This window comes from Crotalus tigris, unplaced genomic scaffold, assembly GCF_016545835.1.
Source record: "Crotalus tigris isolate CLP2741 ecotype Arizona unplaced genomic scaffold, ASM1654583v1 scf7180000019173.45859301935:6455823, whole genome shotgun sequence".
In the NCBI taxonomy this organism is placed as follows: domain Eukaryota; kingdom Metazoa; phylum Chordata; class Lepidosauria; order Squamata; family Viperidae; genus Crotalus; species Crotalus tigris.
Genome location: NW_024097414.1, coordinates 2,571,921 through 2,593,009, shown reverse-complemented (window position 1 = coordinate 2,593,009; position 21,089 = coordinate 2,571,921). Strand labels below are relative to the sequence as shown.

The 21,089-nt window shown below is 43.9% G+C and overlaps 2 protein-coding genes across 9 annotated transcripts; one reads left to right on the top strand and one right to left on the bottom strand.

Moving 5' to 3' along the window:
• The first annotated feature begins 615 nt into the window (after window positions 1-615).
• On the top strand, window positions 616-5,842 carry THUMPD1 (THUMP domain containing 1). Its single transcript, XM_039360458.1, has 4 exons — window positions 616-936; window positions 1,829-2,018; window positions 2,212-2,460; window positions 3,883-5,842. Exons 1-4 carry the CDS (start codon window positions 631-633, stop codon window positions 4,179-4,181), a joined length of 1,044 nt encoding a protein of 347 aa, XP_039216392.1. The 5' UTR covers window positions 616-630; the 3' UTR covers window positions 4,182-5,842.
• A 93-nt stretch (window positions 5,843-5,935) lies between these two features.
• Window positions 5,936-20,028, bottom strand: LOC120315684 (acyl-coenzyme A synthetase ACSM4, mitochondrial-like). 8 transcript variants are annotated; one of them, XM_039360446.1, is made up of 14 exons: window positions 19,370-20,017; window positions 17,899-18,115; window positions 16,298-16,508; window positions 15,327-15,534; window positions 13,395-13,538; window positions 13,004-13,160; window positions 12,234-12,313; window positions 10,647-10,770; window positions 9,904-9,984; window positions 8,977-9,078; window positions 8,618-8,745; window positions 7,824-7,923; window positions 6,903-7,022; window positions 5,936-6,219 (listed from the first exon to the last, which is right to left on the bottom strand). In XM_039360446.1, exons 1-14 carry the CDS (start codon window positions 19,444-19,446, stop codon window positions 6,133-6,135), a joined length of 1,836 nt encoding a protein of 611 aa, XP_039216380.1. In that variant the 5' UTR covers window positions 19,447-20,017; the 3' UTR covers window positions 5,936-6,132. The 8 variants fall into 8 exon arrangements, 7 of the variants coding, with proteins under 7 accessions (XP_039216380.1, XP_039216384.1, XP_039216381.1 ...); XM_039360450.1 differs by having other exon boundaries at window positions 17,899-18,152; window positions 19,370-19,515; XM_039360447.1 differs by lacking the exon at window positions 19,370-20,017 and adding an exon at window positions 18,483-19,172 and having other exon boundaries at window positions 17,899-18,152.
• Window positions 20,029-21,089: the final 1,061 nt, after the last annotated feature.

Genomic DNA, 21,089 nt, shown 5'->3' with positions numbered 1-21,089 from the left:
TTGCTGTTGAATGTTGCTTTGGAAGGAAGGGATTATAAAGAATTTTTATCCTTGTGAACCTCTTTTGGATTTGTGCGTGCTCTCTTTCATTCTATATCTATCTATCTACCTGTTTTCTCTCCATGTCTGTCTGTCTGTCTATCTATCTATCTATCTATCTATCTATCTTCCATCCATCGATCCGTCTGTCTGTCTGTTTGTCTATCTATCTATCTATCTATCTATCTATCTATCTATCTATCTATCTATCTATCTATCTATCTATCCATCTATCTATCTATCTTCTATCCATCGATACATCTGTCTGTCTATCTATCTATCCATCCTCTCTCATCTGTCTGTCTGCCTATCTACCTACCTACCATTTAATCTCTCTCTCTCTCTCTCTCTCTCTCTCTCTCTCTCTCGTTTTATTGCACAAAGTGTCCTTTTGAGTTCATTTCAGTTCAATGCATTCTTGTCTGTCCCACATCAGATCTGGACTGCAGAACTCGGAACGGCCACTAGCTGGAGCCACAGCAGCTGAGCATCCTCTCTTGAATTGCTGCACTCCGACTCTATAGTGAAATCGCCCTCTACCGTTTCTTATCTTGGCGGTCTTTACCACCCACACGCTCCGGGCGCGGTCGGATGACGCCATCAAGGCCCGCCGTCCGGGTTGTGACACCTTGCTGCGCCTGCGCCACCCTCCGCCTCCCCATGGCTACCGTGGAGACGCCGCCGGTGGTGGCGGCCTCGGCCTCGCGTAAGCGACGGCCGCCCAAAGGGCAGTACGTGCAGGCGGCCAAGCGGGCCCGGCCGGGCGGGCGGCGACAGCCGCTGGAGGCCGGCATGTGCGGCATCCTGATCACCTGCAACATGAACGAGCGCAAGTGCGTGGCTGAAGCCTACAGCCTGCTGGGCGAGTACGGAGAGCAGCTCTACGGGCCCGAGCAGGTGAGGCCGCGGCCTGGCTGGTTGTCTCTCCCGGGGACGCCTCAAACGCTCGGGACCACAGCTCCCAGGATTCCCGCTCAGCGAAGGGCCGGTAGGAATGCTGGGAAATGTAGTTCCACGACGTTTACAGAGCCCCTGCTTTTCTGCTTGCTTGTGGGATGGTGGGACGGGTGTTTTTCTAGGGCAGGGGCCCTCAGACTTGGCCCTTTTATGATTTGTGGACTTCAACTCCCAGAGTTCCTCAGCCACCGTGCCTCAAGGGGGAAAAGGTAAAAATGTTGCAATACAGGGAGTCCTCGACTTACAACCACCCATTTCATGACTGTTCGGAGTTACAACGGCACTGAGTGACATATGATTGGTTTTCACACTTACAACCATTTTAGCATCCCCAGGGTCACATGATCAATATATATATATATACACACACACGCATACACACACACACACAGAGAGAGAGAGAGATAATGATAGATAGATAGATAGATAGATAGATAGATAGATAGATAGATAGATAGATAGATAGATAGATAGATAGATAGATATGTGGTATAGGTTCTCCTGCTTGACCTGGAGGGCTGGACTAGAATACCTCCAAGGTCCCTTCCAGCTCTATTCTACTTACATATTTATATTTAGGAAGGTTGCACTTCCCTTGGGTCATGTAACCATCCCTTGTAACCTTCCCAGCCGGCTTTCGGCAAGCAAAGTCAATTGGGGGAAAGCCAGATATTCTGCTTAATGACAGTTTCATTTAACAGTTGCAGTCATTCACTTAACTATGGTTGTAAAATGGGGCAAAATTCACTTAACTGACTTAGCAATGGAAATTTGGGCCTCCCTTGTAGTCGTAAGTCAGGGGCTACCTCTGTGTACTTTTGCCTGTGCTAAGTTTGCAGAGCGAAATGAGGACAGTCTCTCTGGGAATGAGGAGGAGGAAGAAGAGGAGGAAGATGATGCCGAAGCGGCTTTGAAAAAAGAAGTGGATCAGATTCGTACCTCCACGGAACAGAAGCAGCGTCGGTTCCAGTCGGTGGAGAGCGGGGCTAACAATGTGGTTTTCATTCGAACGCTGGGTGTTGGTATGCGGCAAAGAGTTTGTCAACCAAATGACTATGATTTGTTTTATCCCTAATTTTATTTACACATCGCCCTCCCTAAAAGAGCCCAAGTGGCTTAGAAAAGAATAAAAAATAACCAAAACATCTAAAGCAGAGGTGTCAAAGGACTGTGCTTCTCACCCTCGAAATCACCTCCCTTCGTGTCTCCTTGCAGAACCCGAGACGTTGGTCCACCACATTCTGAAGGACATGCACGCCACCAAAAAGAAGAAGACCCGAGTCATCTTGCGCATGCTGCCTGTGTCGGGGACCTGCAAAGCCTTTCTCGAAGACATGAAGCGGTATTCAGAGACCTTTTTCGAACCCTGGTTCAAAAGCCCCAGGAAGGGCACTTTCCAGATAGTTTACAAGGCTCGAAATAACAGCCACCTCAGCAGGGAAGAAGTCATAAAAGAGCTGGCAGGTAAACAAAAGGGCAAACTCTTTTAGAGAAGATCTCCATCCAAGGCAGATCTGCAGTGCTTTCAGAACTAGGATGAAAGGCTTTATGTTCCTTTTGCAATCTAACAAGGGCTTCAACCAGGGCACCCTAAAAGCTGCATCTAGATCCTCACTTCCAGAAGTGAGCGTATCAATGCTGCTATTTCTGTTTGATTTTTCAGTGGGAGGGGGTGAGTGGATTTTCAAAAAAAGGCAACATGGCTTCCTTAAGCCTTGCAGAAACGCAAAATGCGCTCACTTCATCTCTTTAGATCAGGGGTAAGGAACCTTGGCTCTTTTATGACTTGTGGACTTCAACTCCCAGAATTCCTGAGCCAGCATGGCTCAGCTTGGAAACCTCTCCCTTTCCCCTCAGCGTGGCTGGCTCAGGAATTCTGGGAGTTGAAGTCCACCAGCCATAAAAGAGCCAAGGTTGCCTACCCCTGCTCTAGAAGAAGAGAATGACCAACCAGTTCTATTATTGTCAAGCCCATGGGTCTTCAAACTTGGCTCTTTTATGACTCGTGGACTTCAACTCCCAGAATTCCTGAGCCAGCATGGCTCAGCTTGGAAACCTCTCCCCTCAGCATTGCTGGCTCAGGAATTCTGGGAGTTGAAGTCCACGAATCATAAAAGAGCCAAGGTTGCCTACCCCTGCTTTAGATCGTCCATTTTTCCCAGTGCACAAAAATCAGACATTTTATTCCCCCATTGCTTGGGTAGCCTTTGAGATGTTTTACAGAGCCAGGCATGGCTCAGAAACTCGGTGGGAATTGCATGGTTATATTCTAAAATTTCTGACCGTTGGCCAGGCTTCTGGTTGATGGGAATTTCTGTCTAAAATGCCCGAAGAAGACCAGGTTGTCTCACAATGCAATTTTGGGTGAAAAGAGCACCAAAATACCTCAAACTTCAAGCAGATCACCAATCCAAAAGTTATTTCTAAGAACACACCCAGTGCAATCTCTTCCTTCCCATAAAGCCGCTGTTTTTTAAAGATGGTTTTCTTTTTAAAGATACTCAACAATAGAACCGGGGGGGGGGGGGAAGGGAAGGAAAGACAAAGATAAAAATTTACAAAACATTACAAAAAAACCCAAAACACTTATTTCAAAAGGCAACTGGACTTTGTTTTCCCTTGAAGACGTTCGCTTCTCGACCAAGAAGCTTCTTCAGTCCTGACTGAAGAACTGAAGGAGCTTCTTGGACGAGAAACGAAACGTGTTCAAGGAAACACAAAGTCCAGTTGCCTTTTGAAATGAGCACCCTTGGGACAGCCGTGACCTGGATGACTGAGAATCTCCTTAAGACGGTAAAACAAAACATCTCTCTATCATTTCACCAGTTACGAAATTAAATTTAAGGCAATAATTCCCAGCCTTCTTTCTCCATCGCTGCCTTGCAGGCATTGTGGGCCACCTCAACCCAGAAAACAAGGTCGACCTGAGTAACCCTGAATACACCGTTGTGGTGGAGATCATCAAGAACATCTGCTGCTTGAGTGTGGTGAAGGACTACGTTCTCTTTCGAAAGTACAACCTTCAAGAGGTGGTGAAAATCAAAGCCGAGGGGCAGCCAGAAGCTCCTAAAGCACCCCCTGAGAATGACACCCCCGGAGCAAAGACACCCGAAGCACAGAGGGAAAACCAAAACGAGCGCCAAGGCAAGACAGAGACCGCCGCCAACGACAATCACGAGGACTAGGAGCCTGAATGAAAGAGCCGAGAAGAAAAAGGGAAATCTGCAGGATGGGTGACCGGTTGTTAAATCAGGGGTTGATGCTTGTTTTTGTTTTGCTTTTAACTTGTCTTTTTAAAGACTCTAGGTGATTTGGCTAAAGCACAGCTGGTTTGTCTCAAGGCTATGCCTAAGGCACTCTTTCCCACCATTCCTGCCTTGTTTATAGTAGTCATTCTGGATTGGGGTGGGGGGGTTTCCAGCTGAACGACGCAAGACGTGATTTTCACAACCTGTAGATCAGGGGTGTCCAGCCTCAGCAACTTTTAAGAACCCCTCCCCCCAGTCAGCTATTCTGGAAGTTGAAGTCCATAGTTTTTAACGCTGCCAAGGATGGACACCCCTGCCTTAGGGTTTAGTGTTACAGACAGAACAGATCATTGTAACTGGATCAAACTACGGCTAGCTTTTTCCTGACCCTTTTACGAGTCCTTAGGACTAAAAGACACTATGCTGACCAGCCAAACGTTTATGCTTTCTTTTCTTCCAGTTGGAGTGTTGGCCCAATGTTCCACCTTTTTAAACTTAAAACTGCAAAAATGCAGCCAGGATTCGGAGGTGGGAAGTGGTATGTGTGTGTGTGTTGGGGAGGGGTAGATCGTTCCTAAACAATGCCTGAGGTTGGGAGTAGAAGCAGCTGATCCTAGAACAATTGGGCTATTAATGGAGGTTTTAAAATTGCCTCTTTCTGTTCTGATTATCATGACGAAAAGCTCCCAGGTTTACTTATTCAGGAGTAAGCAGGTCAACTAGACTCTTATAGTTTTGCAAGGTGGTTTTTAACTTTTCATCCTCGGCAACTTGGTGTTTCCAAGTCGTATAATATTCCCAAGTAAGTTATGACAAGTGTTTACTGCCAGATTTTCGTGTGATCACTGCCAGCATCCTGATGTGAAGTCTAGCATGACTGGAGAAGGGATCGTCTCCTCTTGAGCTGGGGATCTGGTATTCCAACCACTCTGGCAAAACAGCACCTCTTCAGATGCCGTTCAGTCCGCGACGGGGATCTCTAATCTTAGCAACTTTTAAGACCTGTGGATTTCAACTCCCAGAATTCCTCAAGCAGCCAAGCGTGAATCCTGGGAGTTGACGTCCACAAGTCTTAAAAATTGCCAGTTTTGGCGATCCCTCGTCTAGGAGAATAGGTAGACTAACGTTCTGGTGCTTTTTCTGATTTGGAAACATGTTCAGGTTTCTTCTGTAGCTCTTTTAACATCATTGACCCTAGAGGAACTTTTAGGGGTCTGTTTGTAGAGAATCTTCTTAACTATCTGAAGCAAATTGTAAAATATTAGCCGAGCGGGACTTTTGGGGAAAGATACATCTTCTGTTTAAAAATGTTCTCTTTGCAGTTACATGGTTAGAAAGACAAGCTAATGCTTCAAACTCCTAATTATTGTGGGGGTGTCAAGGAGAGGAAATGGGGGAGTCTGCAGACATTGGCCTTTGCTACCTTTAAAGAAAAAAAAAAAAACCCAGACAAAAATCTCTGGGAGGAATTCCTTGTTTGAAAATAAACGTTCACGGCATAACATCTTTGCAGGGGTATAACATTTCCCAGTTTGTATGTGTGTTCTTACTTTTTTGTATGTTGTTTTCTATTAAATTGACCTCCTTTTGGTTTGGAACAGATTGGCTAACACGTGTTCTTTGCTTCTGTTTTTTTTTTTTTTAATTGCCCTTCTCTTTGTAAGTGATTCACTCCACGCCAGGGTCCCCGGTTCAGAAAGCGAGGACCTCTCAAACTGATTGGCCTATTTATTTTGAGGAATTGGGGAACGTTACGCAGAAGTTACACACTTCACCAGACCCAGGTGAAGCTGCTCGGCTTTCGGCTTTTTAAATGCAACCTTGACATGAAGAAGTCTGCCCGCGGATCTTTCTGCAAACGGTGACGGGATGCAAGACTGACGCGGAACTACATTTGACCCCATTCCCATTTTCGCAGTTCGTTCCTTCTGATTTTGCCACTGGTTGTCTTGGGCAGCGCCTGCACGAATTCCACCTTATGGAATTGAAAAAGAAAAAAAGAAAAGAATCATAGCTACTTCCTTCCTAAGGCTAGAGATATTGAAGTAGTTCCCAATCGGCAGCCAAAAGGGTCTTTCGTGAAAAGAAGGACTACGGGTGATACGATAGCAGCGTTCCAATATTTGAGGGGCTGCCACAAAGAAGAGGAGGGGAGGGGGGGTCAAGCTATTCTCCAAAGCACCTGAAGGCAGGAGAAGAAGCAATGGATGGAAAGTAACCAGGGAGAGAACCGACCTAGAACTAAGGATAAATTTCCCGACAGGGAGAACAATTAATCGTTGGAACTGCTTGCCACCAGAAGTTGCAGCTGCTTCATCACTGGAGTTTTTTTAAAAAAGAGATTGGGACAGGAGAAGATAAGGGCATCACTGCTGCAGGATTAATTCTGTGTAGGTGACAAGTAGTCTCTCCAAGAGGAGTGGTCATGGGGGGAGGGAACATTTCACACACCTCCTCCTTGCCTCCCAGAAGTTGTGGGTGCTCCAACACTGGAGATTTTTAGGAAGAGATTGGACAACCATTTGTCTGAAATAGGGTCTCCTGTCGGAGCAGAGGGTTGGACTAGAAGACCTCCAGGGTCTCTTCCAGCTTTGTTATTCTGTGATCCTCCAGAGCGGGCTTCTGTATGATTCAGGATCGCCTTGCAATAACACTCACTTTCCTGGGATACTTGTAGGGAGCTGTCACTTTCATGACGTGGTCCTGCAGCTCACAGGCTAGTTTCTCTGGGTTGTGTGAAGCAAACTCGGGGGACAACACCACAAATGCTTTTACTACCTGGAAAACAAAACTTGCCTGTAACGGCTGCTTTTCAAGAGACAAAAAGCGGACAAGTTCTTTATGAAAACAATATTTCAAGGGCTGCCCCAAAGAAGAGGGAGTCAAGCTCTTCTCCAAAGCGCCTGAAGGCAGGACAAGAAGCAATGGATGGAAACTCATCAAGGAGAAAAGCAACCTGGAGCTAAGGAGAAACTTCCTGACAGTTAGAACAATTAACCAGGGGAACAACCTGCCTTCAGGAGCTGTGAATGCTCCAACACTAGAAGTTTTTAAGAAGAGACTGGACAGCCATTTGTCTGAAATGGTCTAGGGTTTCCTCCCTGAGCAGGGGGTTGGACTAGATGACCTCCAAGGTCCCTTCCAACTACTACTACTACTATTCTTCTTCTTCTTCTTCTTCTTCTTCTTCTTCTTCTTCTTCTTCTTCTTCTTCTTCTTCTTCTTCTTCTTCTTCTTCTTCTTCTTCTTCTTCTTCTTCTTCTTGTTGTTAAAAAGCGGGTGGAAACTTGGGTTTTCACAGATCTTCAAGCAAATACCAGGCATCATGCAAGGACAGACTCTTAAATAGGCACCCAGTACAATTATTAAAGCAATAAAAATAGATCCAACTTTTTCTAGTAGCACCTAAGCAGGCAGAACAGAATAAAAGGGTCCTTGAGGTCTTCTAATCCAATCCCCTGATCTGCCAGAAAACCCTATACACCATTTCAGACAAGCGGTAATCCAATCTCTTCTTAAAAACCTCCAAGGTTGGAACACCCACAATTAATTTGCAGATTTACACAAAAGCTTCATTACCTCCCCTCGGACTATATCCGGACTGCTGACAACGGCTGATTCAACCACTGCTGGATGTTCAATCAAAGCACTTTCTACTTCAAAAGGGCCAATGCGGTATCTGGGGAAGAGGGAACCAAATTATTGTCTAAATGGCACCCGTATGACTTTGAATGGAGGAGTGGCGTTTGGCGGATGGGACCCAGAACAAAATCAAAATTTGTATATTTAAATATAATCACAGTTTGACTGCCCAGTTTTGGGGGCTGCTCCTTAGCTGATCTTGACTTAGTTCAAAAAGCTGAGCAAGATTGGATTGGATTAGATGGGAAAAGAGATCCCCAAGCCAGGATTGGAAATGTAAAAAAATGAACAAGGAACAAAAGAATATTAGAAATAAGCAATCAAAAGATTGGAGGCTGTTCGTTGATTGTCTCAGTCTAGGTGGCAACAAGGAACTGAGAAGAAATATTTCACATCTTCAAAGAGATTCCACTTTAATATTGCCTTTAATATTTTAATAATCAGGTTAATGAAATAATAAATCAGGGTTAGCAATTCCCCTCTCCTTTCCCAGATTCCTTATTTACCTCCAATTCTATGGGATCTCTGCTAAATCTGGGTTCCTTGATCTTTACTAGCTATGTGGGGTTTATCAGAAGTCACCACGAAGGAGCAGGAGTTGGCCAACGTTTACATCTAAAGGAAATCAATGCTCAACAGGTTCCTTCAAGACCCAGATGATGCTAAGGATAACTTTGTGATGCTTTCCCACCTTTGCATGTTTTGTTGAAGATCTGTTGAGATGGACCTACCCAGAGGAGATGATGACATCATCAGATCTTCCAATAAACCAGAAATAGCCATCTTCGTCCATCCAGCCTCGGTCACCAGTGATGTAGAAATTTCCCCGGACAACTGCTGAGTTTTTTTCTGGGGAGTCCTGGATATTAACAAAATGACATTCATGTATTAATTCAAAACACGGGAACAGGAGGATTGTGGTTAAAGTATGCCCTGTTGGGAAAGGAGCAAAGTCTTCCTTCTCCAGGGTCCACAATCCAATTTAGAGCTAACGTTTGTGTTACTTCCGTGCTAATTGAGTGAAGGAGGTCAAGATTTTGGTTGGATTTAGATTGACGCATCAGGCTACTCTCCTAAGTTTCTTGCTTACCACATAGCGAGAGAAGAAGCTAAAAGGGCGTTTGGGTTTTATCCTGATAGCGATGTCTCCTTCTTGTCCAGGGGGCAAAATCTTACCTTCTTCATCTACAATCTAGAAAGAAAGGCAAGGAAGATGAAGGAAGAGTTAAGGTTAAGGGGGAGCAAAGGAGCCAAATTCCTGCTGACTTTGGGGGCCCGTTCGTATCATGTTCTTGACAAGAATAGAGAAGCGGGCTTCCAACTTTAATTTCAAATATTTTTTCATTTCTTTTTTCATTTATCTCAGATCGGCCTCCGATCCTGGGATGTCCTGGGTCAGTGGTGGCGAACCTATGGCACGCGTGCCAGAGGCGGCACTCAGAGCCCTCTCTGTGGGCACATGCGCCGTTGCCCCAGCCCTGCCTCCCCCAGCGGCCCCCTCGTCACTAGCAGCCCCCCTGGAGAGTCGCCCCCAGGCGTGGCCCGCGTGGAACAGTGCAGCCAAGAACATGGCAGCCAGGCAGTAGGGACAAGACTCCGCCTTCACGCCCCGACATGTGTGGATGCTGCTGCTGGGTGTGGGTGGAGGGCGTGGCTGCCATGGCGCTACAGGGGACGCCTGGGCGATATGCAGTGGGCCGTGGAGGTGGTGCGTGGCCCTGTGAGTGGGCGGGGCAGAGCAGGGGGAGGAGTGGGTGTGGAGCGGGCAGGTGGAGCGGGCGGGCGGCCCAGGAGGCGGGGCAGTTTTTGGACACTCAGTCTCTAAAAGGTTCGCCATCACTGTCCTGGGTTCTCAGATCTAAGTCCTATCCTGGCCTGATCCTACTTACCGCTGTTCGCCTTCTATTAGTTGGAAGTTGGTGGAGAAGTTAAAAAACAAAACAACCATCCCCCAACAAATACATGTTTTCCTCCTCTGCTAAATAGACCTTCCAGAGTTGATCCCACCTGGTCCTACCTGGACGTCGTAAGATGAGAATGCAGTTCCCATGGAGCCTGGTTTAACTGGTCTCCCTTTTTTGTTGGCCGTTACCATCCCCTGCAGCAAAGAATTTGGGATATTCCTGGAATTGCAGTTCTTCTTAAACATTTGGTTTAAAGATCTATGCAATATCTGTACCTCCAAAGGGTATTTATTTCCCAATCATTAAATACAGGTAGTCCTCAACTTAAAACTTTTTAACTTTTTTGATGCCTTGAGCGGTGCTCCCAATTACATTTTTTTCATGCAGCTCCATGGCCTTCAGCTGATACCTCTACTGCAGTGCTTCTCAATTATTTTCTGTCATGCCCCCCTAGGAAGAAGAAAACATTTCGCGCCCCCCCGCGCGACTGTCTATCCAATCGGGTCCTTTGCGTGTGTCACGTGCATCCAATATGACAGTATTTGCCGAGGTCAAACGAGCCCCCCTTTACGGAGCCTCGCGCCCCCCCTGGGGGGCCCGCCCCACTATTTGAGAAGCACTGCTCTACTGTAAAGTTGGGATCGCCCCACAGACTGTCCCTGTTTAATAAATTAACCCAGTTTCTTGATTCAGACAATACCTCTTGCGCGGTGAGTTAATAAGACGGACTGCATAGAGGCTCAGCCATTAAAAATAGTATCAATAAAATCTCGGCCCTAAATTTAACCCCCTTTAGCCACTGGGTCCTTAACAATCCTGGTTAAGAGAAAGGAGCTTTTTATGATCAGGCACATACGACTTCAGTTTGTCCATAGCCTTCGTGGATTTGCAACCCGGTCTGTTTCTTCCATTGTGACACCACTTCTGGGTTCATTGGTTCCGCTACAGCCAAACAGTGAGACAGGTTCTTGAATGTGTAGCTTTATGCAGAGGAAAAGAAGAAACAGATTGGTTTCTATAGTTATTCAGAGCGTCTATCATTAAGCAGGGGATAATGAGGGGTATTTGGTGGTCTCTGAGCTTGGTAGTTTTCTTGCAGACGTTTCATTACCCAACTAGGTAACATCATCAGCATTGAGTGAGCTACAAATATTCTTCTTTATTGGCAGGTTGAGATGGCTACTTTTAAATTCTAATCAGAGACAGCCTTGGGTGGTGTTGCTAGACAAAGCTGTGTGTACTAAGAGCCTGTCCTGCAAATTTTAGCTGCTTGGCACTTCTGCCTCTGTCTGTCTAGGCTTGTATAGATTTTCCCTTCCCTTTTCACTTTATTTTTTTAAAAATTTAAGTTTATACAAACAGAAGTTAAGAAAGTTAGCAAGAGAAGAGAGGTACAAAAAGCAGGGGAAAAAGTTTTGGGGTTGCTTTTAGATTGGATTATGCTCAGAAGTGATACTCATCACTTTGTGTTATGTATGTGTACACTTTTAGAGCAAGCAACTAAATTTCATTTTTAATGTGTGCTATTGTGCCCACAATAAAAAATGACAATAAAGGCAATCTAATCTAATCTAATCTAATTATTTTCCTCAGTTAAAAAAAGAACTCAAAATTAAAAAAAATCCAGTGGGAAAATAAACCACTAGTACAAAGGGCAATTGAAGTTTTCCTGAAGAGGGAGAAAGGAAGGACTCAATACATTGCTGACAGAAATATACAGGTAGTCCTTTAACATGGGCAAAGAATTTTGGACATAACATAGAACTAGAAAACTGGCAAAGCCTTTGGGATAGAAATTCTAAAATAACAAAAGCAGTAGCGTACAAAGAAAATTTATATAAAATATTTTATAGATGGCATTTAACACTAGTGAGGTTAGCAAAAATGTCTAAAAATATATCAAGCAATTGTTGGAAATGTAAACAAAAACCAGGCACTAAAGCTAAAAGATTCCGGTTAAAGATACATACATGGTTAGAGAAAATGACTAAAAAAACATGTAGATTTTAAGCCAGAATTATTTTTGTTAGGCGTAATGGTAAGAAATTACGAGAAAGAATGCATATATTTAATTCTACATATATTAACTGCAGCAAGAATTGTGTTCGCTCAACACTGGAAAAATGAAGATTTACCAACAGAGGAAGAATTAATTAAAAAAAATCTTAGATTGTGCAGAAATGGATAGATTGACACTGAAAATGAAAGAGAAAGAAGATTCGGTTTATTTTAGAATATGGATATCTTTTATCAACGGCTAGAAAAGCAAGGTAGAGAGAAAGGAACTTAATATCTATTAGTAAGTTACATGTTGGAACCCAGACAATATGTTAGCAGCAAACTCTTTGAAGGTTTTATTTTTACAGATTCCTTTGGCCTCACAGTTAATCAACCAACCAATCAATCATCAATCATGCAGATGGGTTAACTGATAACCACCTACCTGCTAAGATCCTCCTGCACCAGCATGCGGTAAGCTGTTGGAGCAGTGCACATTGTTGTCACTGGGTACTTGGAAAGTGTCTAGAGAGAAGAAAAAAGGAAGGAGGAAGAAACAGAAATGAAAGGATGGAGTTGCATCTTCCTCATTCTTTAAACTTCTTCCTGGGTTGAAGGTTGGCGAAGCTATTACTTTCTAGATTTTGCTGATCTGGAGTAGCCCATGGTGAGATAGGTGGCAAGTAAATTTAATAATAATGATAATAATCTACAAATCCAGCAGTGCAACATTGGCATGGTTAAAAGCAAGAAATAAGGGGAGTTGGGGGAAGTCAAGAAGAAATGATAAATATGTAGCAGGGACAATAGTGAAGGAATTCAGAGCCAGCAGGATACTAGGTGCCATATCTAGTCTTGATACATTAAAAAAAAAAAAACTGTTGATATTCTTGTTCACTTTAGGTTCATAAAACATAGAAACATAGAAAACGGATGGCAGAAAAAGACCTAATGTTGCATTGAATTTGCCCTTTGAGGGTTTTTTTTAATTTTTGTTGGACGATAGATCTGTGTTTATCCCAAGTCATGTTTAAACTCAGTTACTAATGATTGACCCACTACCTCTGTTGGAAGTCAGTTCCAAGCTTCCAAAATACATCACTGGGTTCCTGTCTAAAGCAGCAGACGGATGGACCAAGGAAGGAGTTGGTGGTTGAGGGTGTCAAAGGTCAAAATACTGTACATTCCCCCAAAGATTGGATGTATCATTCTTACATTTAGAACCTCCTTTGGGTCAAACTGTGGCATGCTGTGTATGAAGACACTGGTCCCTCGTAGCCAAGGGCCGAAGACACTCCCCACAGACACCTTCACCCAACCAGTATCGGACATGTTCCACATGACATCTGAAGGTTTGAAGTCCAGCCAAAACCTGTGAGATATAGACAGTCAGGATGGGATTCTGGATTCCCTTCGAACAAACTCGTTCTCACCTCATTTTAGGTGGCCTTAAATTTTCTGTAGATCCTCAGTTCTTTGGTGGCAATTGTCATCTGGAGCCATCACTTCTCCAGAGGCCTTTCAGGAAACCCCGACAGGTAGAAGAGACCAAATTCTGGTTGGCTGGGGTCAAGTTCAAGACGTACAAGAACATTAAGAAGGATACCTTCCAGGTAGAGCCAAGCCCAAGGGTAAGCTGGTTTGAGAGTGTTCAACCATCTTTGGAGATCCTGTGGTTCCACTTGTGAAGAATATAATCATTGGTTCATCACTCCGGGTTTGAACACAATTGTGGCTGGAAGGAGCTGCCCTGAAAGGGACCCAGGGAAGAACATCAGCAATGAACAGAAAGAGGAGTCATTCCTTTCACTTAAAAAAAAAACGTAAATTGACCAACGAGGTTAACTGATTAACTGATCACGCCACTCCTAGAGGGATGTTTTATCTTCAGTGTTGTCTACCTCAAGGCTCCCTGTTGTATTCCTCGCCTGAATAAAGTAATTATGTGCCAGAAATTTGCAGCAGAGTCTAATATGTGTTGACTTGAAAGAAAGCCTCACTTTGTGTGTGGAGAATTACTCCCAGGTAGGTGTTTCATTTGCAGACTTAAATATCTCTCTGGCCCATAATGATAGTGGAACACGGCACTTACAAATACAAAGGATCTGAGTTGTTTGTTTTAAACACCTGCTTATTTTATTTTCACAATATTTTAAAACGCACCACCACTGAGAGCGTCTTTGATAGCTTTTTTTTTTGCTACCTTTAAAATGGCTACCTTTAACATTTCATTCACAATTTGCATTTCTATCACTCGCTGTTCCATGGAGAAGCTGAACTCAAAGGTGGCTCCAGGGATGTAAACAACTATGGAGGACGGGTTTTTCAAAACTGTTTTGAACAGGTACATTCTCAGATTTCTGGAATACAACTCCAATGTAACGCTCTCACTTGCCCCTTCTCAGGTCTGTGAGCCTATCTACCCTTGCCAGATCTGTTTCCTTATTTGTCACAGTACTCCCGGGTTCAAATTATCCAAATATAGGCACATTATGTGAAGACCCAGCTCTCTGGAGAAGACTCTGATGGTGGAAATGATGGAAGGAAGGAAGGAGAAGAAGACAACAACCAACAAGGTGGAAAGACTCAATTACGGTGACAATGTGGGCACCATTGGAAGAAGTAAAGGAGCAGGTTAGGGATAGACCATCCTGGAGAAAACCCATCTATATAGGTGCTAAGAGTCAACAATGAATTGATGGCATTTAGTCAATCATAGCATTCTAGAGCAGTGGTTCTCAACCTTTTTAATGCCGCGACCCCCAACAGGTCGTAAGTCGAGGACTAAACCAGTTGTAAGTCGAGGACTACCCAACCGATCGTAAGTCGAGGACCTCCCCTGCCCGGGAGCACCGCGCATGCGTGGTGCCACCCCCTGCGCCGGCCAAGGCCTAGCTGGCAAGCGGCAGAGACGGAGCAGGCCGACCACCGGCTGGGCCACCAGCTGGCCCAGCCCAAGGGAGGTAAGGCACCTGCCAGAAAAGGGGAAAAAAATGGCGGACAGCCTTGCTTGGCAACCCCCGTGAAATGGTCGATCGACCCCAAATGGGGTCGCGACCCATAGGTTGAGACCACTGTTCTAGAGTAATGTTTTGGCCTTTGTTTTGTTAGATTCTATCCCACTATTTCTTAAAGAAGTGAAGGAGATCTACCTTCATTTTAGAGACCCAATTTGGTATAGTGGTTAGATTAGAAATCGGGAGAGATTAGAAATTAGAAGTCAGGGCAGCCTGGGTTCCTTGCCTGAGGCACAAAGCCAGCTGGGTGACCTTGGGCCACTCACTTTCCTTGCCAAAAAAATTTCAGGCAGCCTCCCTCAAGAATCAGACACAGTTGAACGGAAGAAAACTATCTATATTAAAATGGCTCAGAAATTAAAATGGCTACTAGTCTCAAAGTGCCTGTCCTTCTGGGCGCACAGGTTTGTTGCATTCATCCTCCTGGGCAGTCATTTAGCCAAAAGGCCTCGCTCCCTTCTAAAAGGTTACCGAGTGCCTAACACACTTCCCAATGTTGGGTGCTATTCATTGTGCCTTACGCAAACAGCTCCTTGAAATGTTGCCATCCTTCTCGCCTTCTTTCGGAGATCAGCAACTTGATTTGCAGAGAAGGACATGCCGAAGAGATGGTCTCCACCAGAGGGGCCAACGAATCATTTGTGATGATGCCTTTCGCTTTGGAAACCTGGAGTCTATACTGGATATCTTTAGCTGTCAGCTGTGGGGTCCCTGGGAGGGAGACGATCCCTGGCAAGGTCAATAAATACATCACTTTGAGGATGTTCTTACAACTTTGCTCATTCACAAGGATTCACCTTGTTCTGTCCCAAAAGCAAGAATGGATGATGAGATTCTGGGTCATCATTCCTACATCCATTATTTTGACTTTTGGGAAGCTTGGAGGCAGGACACTGAAGACAGTGACAAGTAACAGAATAATAGAGTTGGAAGGAACCTTGGAGGTCTTCTAATCCAACCCCCTGCTCAAGCAGGAGATCCAATGTTGGAGCATCCACAACTTCTGAAGACAAACTGTTCTACTGGTTGATTGTTCTCACCATTAGGTCTTCTTCTGGACATGGAAAGTCCATGCCTTAAATTGGGTATCTCTGGTTTAATGAAAAGAAGGACTAGAGGTGAGCAGAGTTCCAATATCTAAGGGGTTGCTAATTGAAGAGGGGGTCAAGCTATTCTTCAAAGCACCTGAAAGTAGGACAAGAAGCAATTGATGGAAGCTAATCAAGGAGAGAAGCAATCTAGAACTAAGGAGAAATTTCCTGACCAGTAGAATAGCTTTCTTCCAGAAGTTGTGGTCGCTCCATCACTGGAGATTTTTAAGAAGAGATTGGACAGCCATTTGTCTAAAATGGTACAGGGTCTTCTGCTTGAGCAGGACTAGAAGTCCTTCAAGGTCCCTTCCAATTCTATTATTCTGTTATTCAAGGATGGAAGCAATTGCTATGACATACCTGAACAGGTCTTCCTATGCCTACATGGGTTTTTTTTTTACCTGCTCTCATACATGCCACGGTTAACATCCACCATTCTGGGATCCGAGGCAGAATGAGGATCACCCGATCTCCTCTCTGCAGGCCACAGGGTCCCGTGAGTACGTTGGCCGCTTTCCTAGAGACCAAGCCCAGTTTTTCAAAGTCCCATTTCACTTCTCCTCCTTTTCCATCGATCCACCAGAGAGCTGGATAGAAGGCCCTCTCTCCATTCTGAAAAACAATATTGAAAGGGACAATACTTGTTGATTCCTCCACCATGTTAAGGGAGATGATCTGGGGAGGTCCAACCAGACGTGTGTTGTGTCTCTCGATTGGAGTGGTCAACCAAAAGCTACGTCTTCAGTTCTTAGAATGAGAAAGGAAAATAGAGAAAAACAGGCTGGTTCTAATAAAATTTCAGAACTGTCTTCTTCCAGAACGGATCATTGTTGGCTTCAGAGTTATGGATATCTGGTAGGTTGAAGAAGATTGAAGAAGGATATGTTAACGTTTTCATCTGTTTGGTTTTATAGTTTTAATATTATTTTATATGTTTTTTTAAAAAAAACTCTTGTTTGGAAGTCGCCCAGAGTTGATTAGAAGATGAGCAGCTTCTGCATATAAAGGTTTTCAATAAAATAAAGTAAAAACCACAAGAGAAATATTTTAGAAACCGAAGAAAATTCTAGTGAGCAGGGCATAGATTTTTAGGATCCAGCTGTTTTTATTTTCTTATTTCTTCTCCTTCTCGATTCTTCTTAAAGGAAAATTTTTTCATATTCTCCTGTTTGTCTCTTATTTTCTTATTTCTTCTCCTTATGTGTATATTAAGGCGTATCTATTGTGTGTATAACTGTGTACGTGTATTATGTGTATATATAATATTTATTTCTACATTGCCTGTTACTTGAACCCCCTGCTCAGGCAGGAAACCCTATAGCATTCCAGACATATATTTATGGTTTCATTATTTTTTTTTTGTATTATTGTATTAATTTTCTAATTTTACATTTAAGTATTTAAAAAACAACGTGGTGGCTGGGTTAATCGATAATTCAATAGCATACAAAAATTGTTAGTACAAATCTCAAGGCACAACATCAAATATTTTCTCTCTTTTCCCCTTAATATATACTGTCTCATATTTGAACTAATACAGTTCTCATTATATCGATTGAGTAAAATGGTTTCATTTTAATATTGTAAGTCTCCCAGAGTCGCCTTGTGTCAAGACGGGCAGTAAACAAATTTAATAAATAAAAATAAAATAAATAAAAAGCAAATATGCAGGTTAACAGGGTAAGTGGCGAGACCCTGATTATACTTATAATTTCCAAATTTACAACTGCCTAAATTCATGCACTGTCCTTGAACTGAACAAGGGAACGGAGTTCAAAACAATATTTTCTTCTATGGTCCCCTCTCTTAATACTTCTTTTTTTAAAAAAAAAAAAAAATACATGATTTGCTTAAAATTTGGGGCCCACAAAAGATTGGGTCTCAATCTGGTACGATGCCTCATTTCTCTTTAATTAGTTGAAGGGGGAAAAAATGAGATATGGGGACATGCACATCAATCAGGAACACCCCTTTCGCCCCCCCTCCTTGGAAGGGGTCTTACCTTTTCAATTTTGGACCATTTATCCAGCACGTCATTTGCAAAATTAAAGTACTTCGGCACCTCTTTGTCCCCACGGTTAATAGCTTCAAACTCGGAAAAATCGAGGGAAGTAAAGATCTTCATGGCTTGGGGGACCAATCCACCAAGTTTTCTCCTGCTCCAGATGGACTTCAGCCACTGGCCTTTGATGAATAACATCTTCATGGCTGAACGGAGGCTACGGTGAAGACCACACAGTATCTTTAGAGTTGGTTCTTCAGGGAAGGAAGAGATTAGAAATGGATTTGTTATCATGTTTAGCATGTCAAACAACACTTAAGCTGGATGGCGAGATGCGTGTTGATTCTTCTCCTTCTAAAAAGTCTGCAAGCAGCAGGCACGGTCCAGGAAATAATTTTATTGAGGAAAAGGCAATGCAATTCATAAATCAGTGGCCCAAACCCATTGAGATTGTGATGACCCGTGGCACAGCACAGGGGCAATGTAGTCAGCTGACAACTCAAACTGCCCTTTAATTGCTCCAAATTTTCCCCAAATGCTCCCATGTCTCTGGCAAGCCCCAGAACAAAGTAAGACACACATACCTTCAGCAGCCTCTGGCTGCAAGTAGTTTCACATACAATTAGAGTAGAAGAATAATTTACACAAGGAATGAAACATATACCCAAAATCTAACAAGTCTGTGGAAACACAAGCTTGCCTGAGCTGTTTCAGAAGAGAAGCCAAAATGCAGTCTGAGGTCTTTGAATACCAAATCAAATTTGTCAGCCTGTCCAATGGTCAGAGTTTCAGGGTTTCCCCCCCCCCCCCCGAACAAGAGATCAGAGAGCTGTTTCCAAGATCAGCAACAGCACACAAAACTCCAAGAAATCAGTGTTTGTTCACAACAAATGCCCCTCCCCACAGTGGCTCCTTCAGTCTCAGTGTCCAGGTGTGCCCTGTGGAGATGGGTGGGGCGCTCTCCTCCCGAGTAGTTGAACCTGCTTGCGTTGTTGTTCCGTCCGTCTCTCCACTCTCCCTGCTCTAGGATCAGGAGGGGGTGGCCTTGCCTGAGCTCTTTCTCTCATATTCATCCTGTCCCAATTCTGAAGGGCCCTGGCCTGCCATGGTCTGCTCTTCCCCACATTCCTCTGAAGCCACAGACACCCTCAGGCTCCTACTGGAGGCATGACAGAGATGAACTAGCTGGGATAAGGCATGTTCTACCATCACGTTAGTAACACTGGGCATTGCTTGTTCCTTCTCCTCTCCTCAAACCCATTCCATAGAATTAGTCCAAAGAAATCAACCCCTCGCAAATTCATATCTAACTTGGCCACAAGGAGACCATAGAACCCAAGGTTCTCCTCGCCCCCTCGCCACACTCTTGCGAAGGACAGATAAGAAATTGTGGAAACCGTAGCAAAGCGGGGGGGGGGGGAAAGTTAGGTAGGAATAGCAAAGAAGGGTAAAATAACATGGTTATTCTTACTTGAAAATGATCGGGTGTGTGTTTAATTTGCCTTTCAGAAGCACCTCCTCTGTTTCTCTTTTGCAATAGGCTTGCATAAGCCCAGAAGATTTATCTTTGTGAAGTAGGAAAGAATTATGCCTTTATGGGAATATAATTGTTTTTATTTCTCCAATTACACCCACCTTTTTTTTTTTTTAAAAAAAGGCAAAACAGTGAAAAGGAGAATAGAAGGGTATCGTTTCTGCAGGATTAATTCTGAGCAGGTGACAGGTCATGTAATCTCTCCAAGACAATATTTTGTTGAGATTATGCAAAATATCTGGGAAAGGTAGCCAGATCTCTCATATCTTAAGCTGAAACCAGTTTTAAACTGGGATTAAAGGATTTTTTAAAAAATAAAAATTTCCTTGACACCCAGCACCTGACGGATCTAAGGATACTTCACAGAGTTTCTCTTGGTGTCCATGAAGCCGCAAGCCCTACTGGATCCTAATATTCTTAAAGATTAGAGATCCCTTTTTTGTGGATAAGCTAAGGAGGGACAAGGACATGCTCATGACATTCTCCAATAAAATTCAGACTCTCGCTGAAGTTCACTGGATTTTATGGTGCACGTGCTTTGTCTTGATGGACCAGGGGGAAAAACTGACGCTAAAGATGAGAATACCAGATGACCCATCATTTGAATTTAGCTACTCCCTGCCATCAAAAGTGTCCGATGGAGAAATAATTGGATCTCAACAGGCTGCAAAGCGACAGCTGATATCTGCTTTGTGTTTGTGTGCTTCTAAAGCAGCCTCAGTAGAAAAGAGCACAATTAAGTGTGATGCAAACAGGCAGGCACACTGGGGATCTCATTAGAGTGGACTCATTGCAACGAAATTGGTCTTCAGAAACGATGTCTTGTTCCTCTCTCATCCCTTTTTTTTTGCTCCTATTGTGTGCAGTGTAGAACACACACGTTGGCTGAATCGTGTCTCCCTCTTCTTCAAGCAATTTAGTCTTGTTATTACAGTATTAGGTCCTCAGAATAAGCTTTCCTTTTACGAGCCTCTCACTGTTTTTTTTTCTCTCCAAATTCTGCCATGGCCGAAAAACTAAGCGCATCCCTGCAGCCAAGATCCAGGAAGCAAATCTGTGCAAGTCAAACATGTGCAAAAGGCCATGTGCTTTAACAAAAGAGCTTGCAGTGTTTAGGAGATGTTTTCAGATGCTTCACCATGGAGACAGGGAGAGCATCAATTCATTTGTACAGCTGGTCTTTGACTCACAAGAATTCATTTAGTGAAAGTTCAAAGTTACAATGGCACTGAAAAAGGGGACTTATGTTATGACTGATCTTCACACTTATGACCGTTGCAGCATCCCCGGTGTCACATGATTGAAATTCAGATGCTTGGCAACTGACTTGTATTTATGACAGTTGCAGTGCCCTGGGGTCATGTGATCCACCTTTTCTGACCTGACAAGCAAAGTCAATGGGGGAAGCCATATTCACTTAACAACCGGGTTACTAGCTTAACAACGGCATGTCTACAGGTGGTCCTTGACTTACAACCACTTGTTTAGGGGCAGTTCGGAGTCACAGTGGAGACGAAAAAGGGACTTAGGATCTATTCTCAAAGTTACAATGATGCAAACACCCCTGCATCATGTGGTTGTGATTTGGGCACTTGGCCACTGGCTCGCATTTATGATGGTGACCGTGTCCCGGGGTCTTGTGATCCTGATTTGCAAC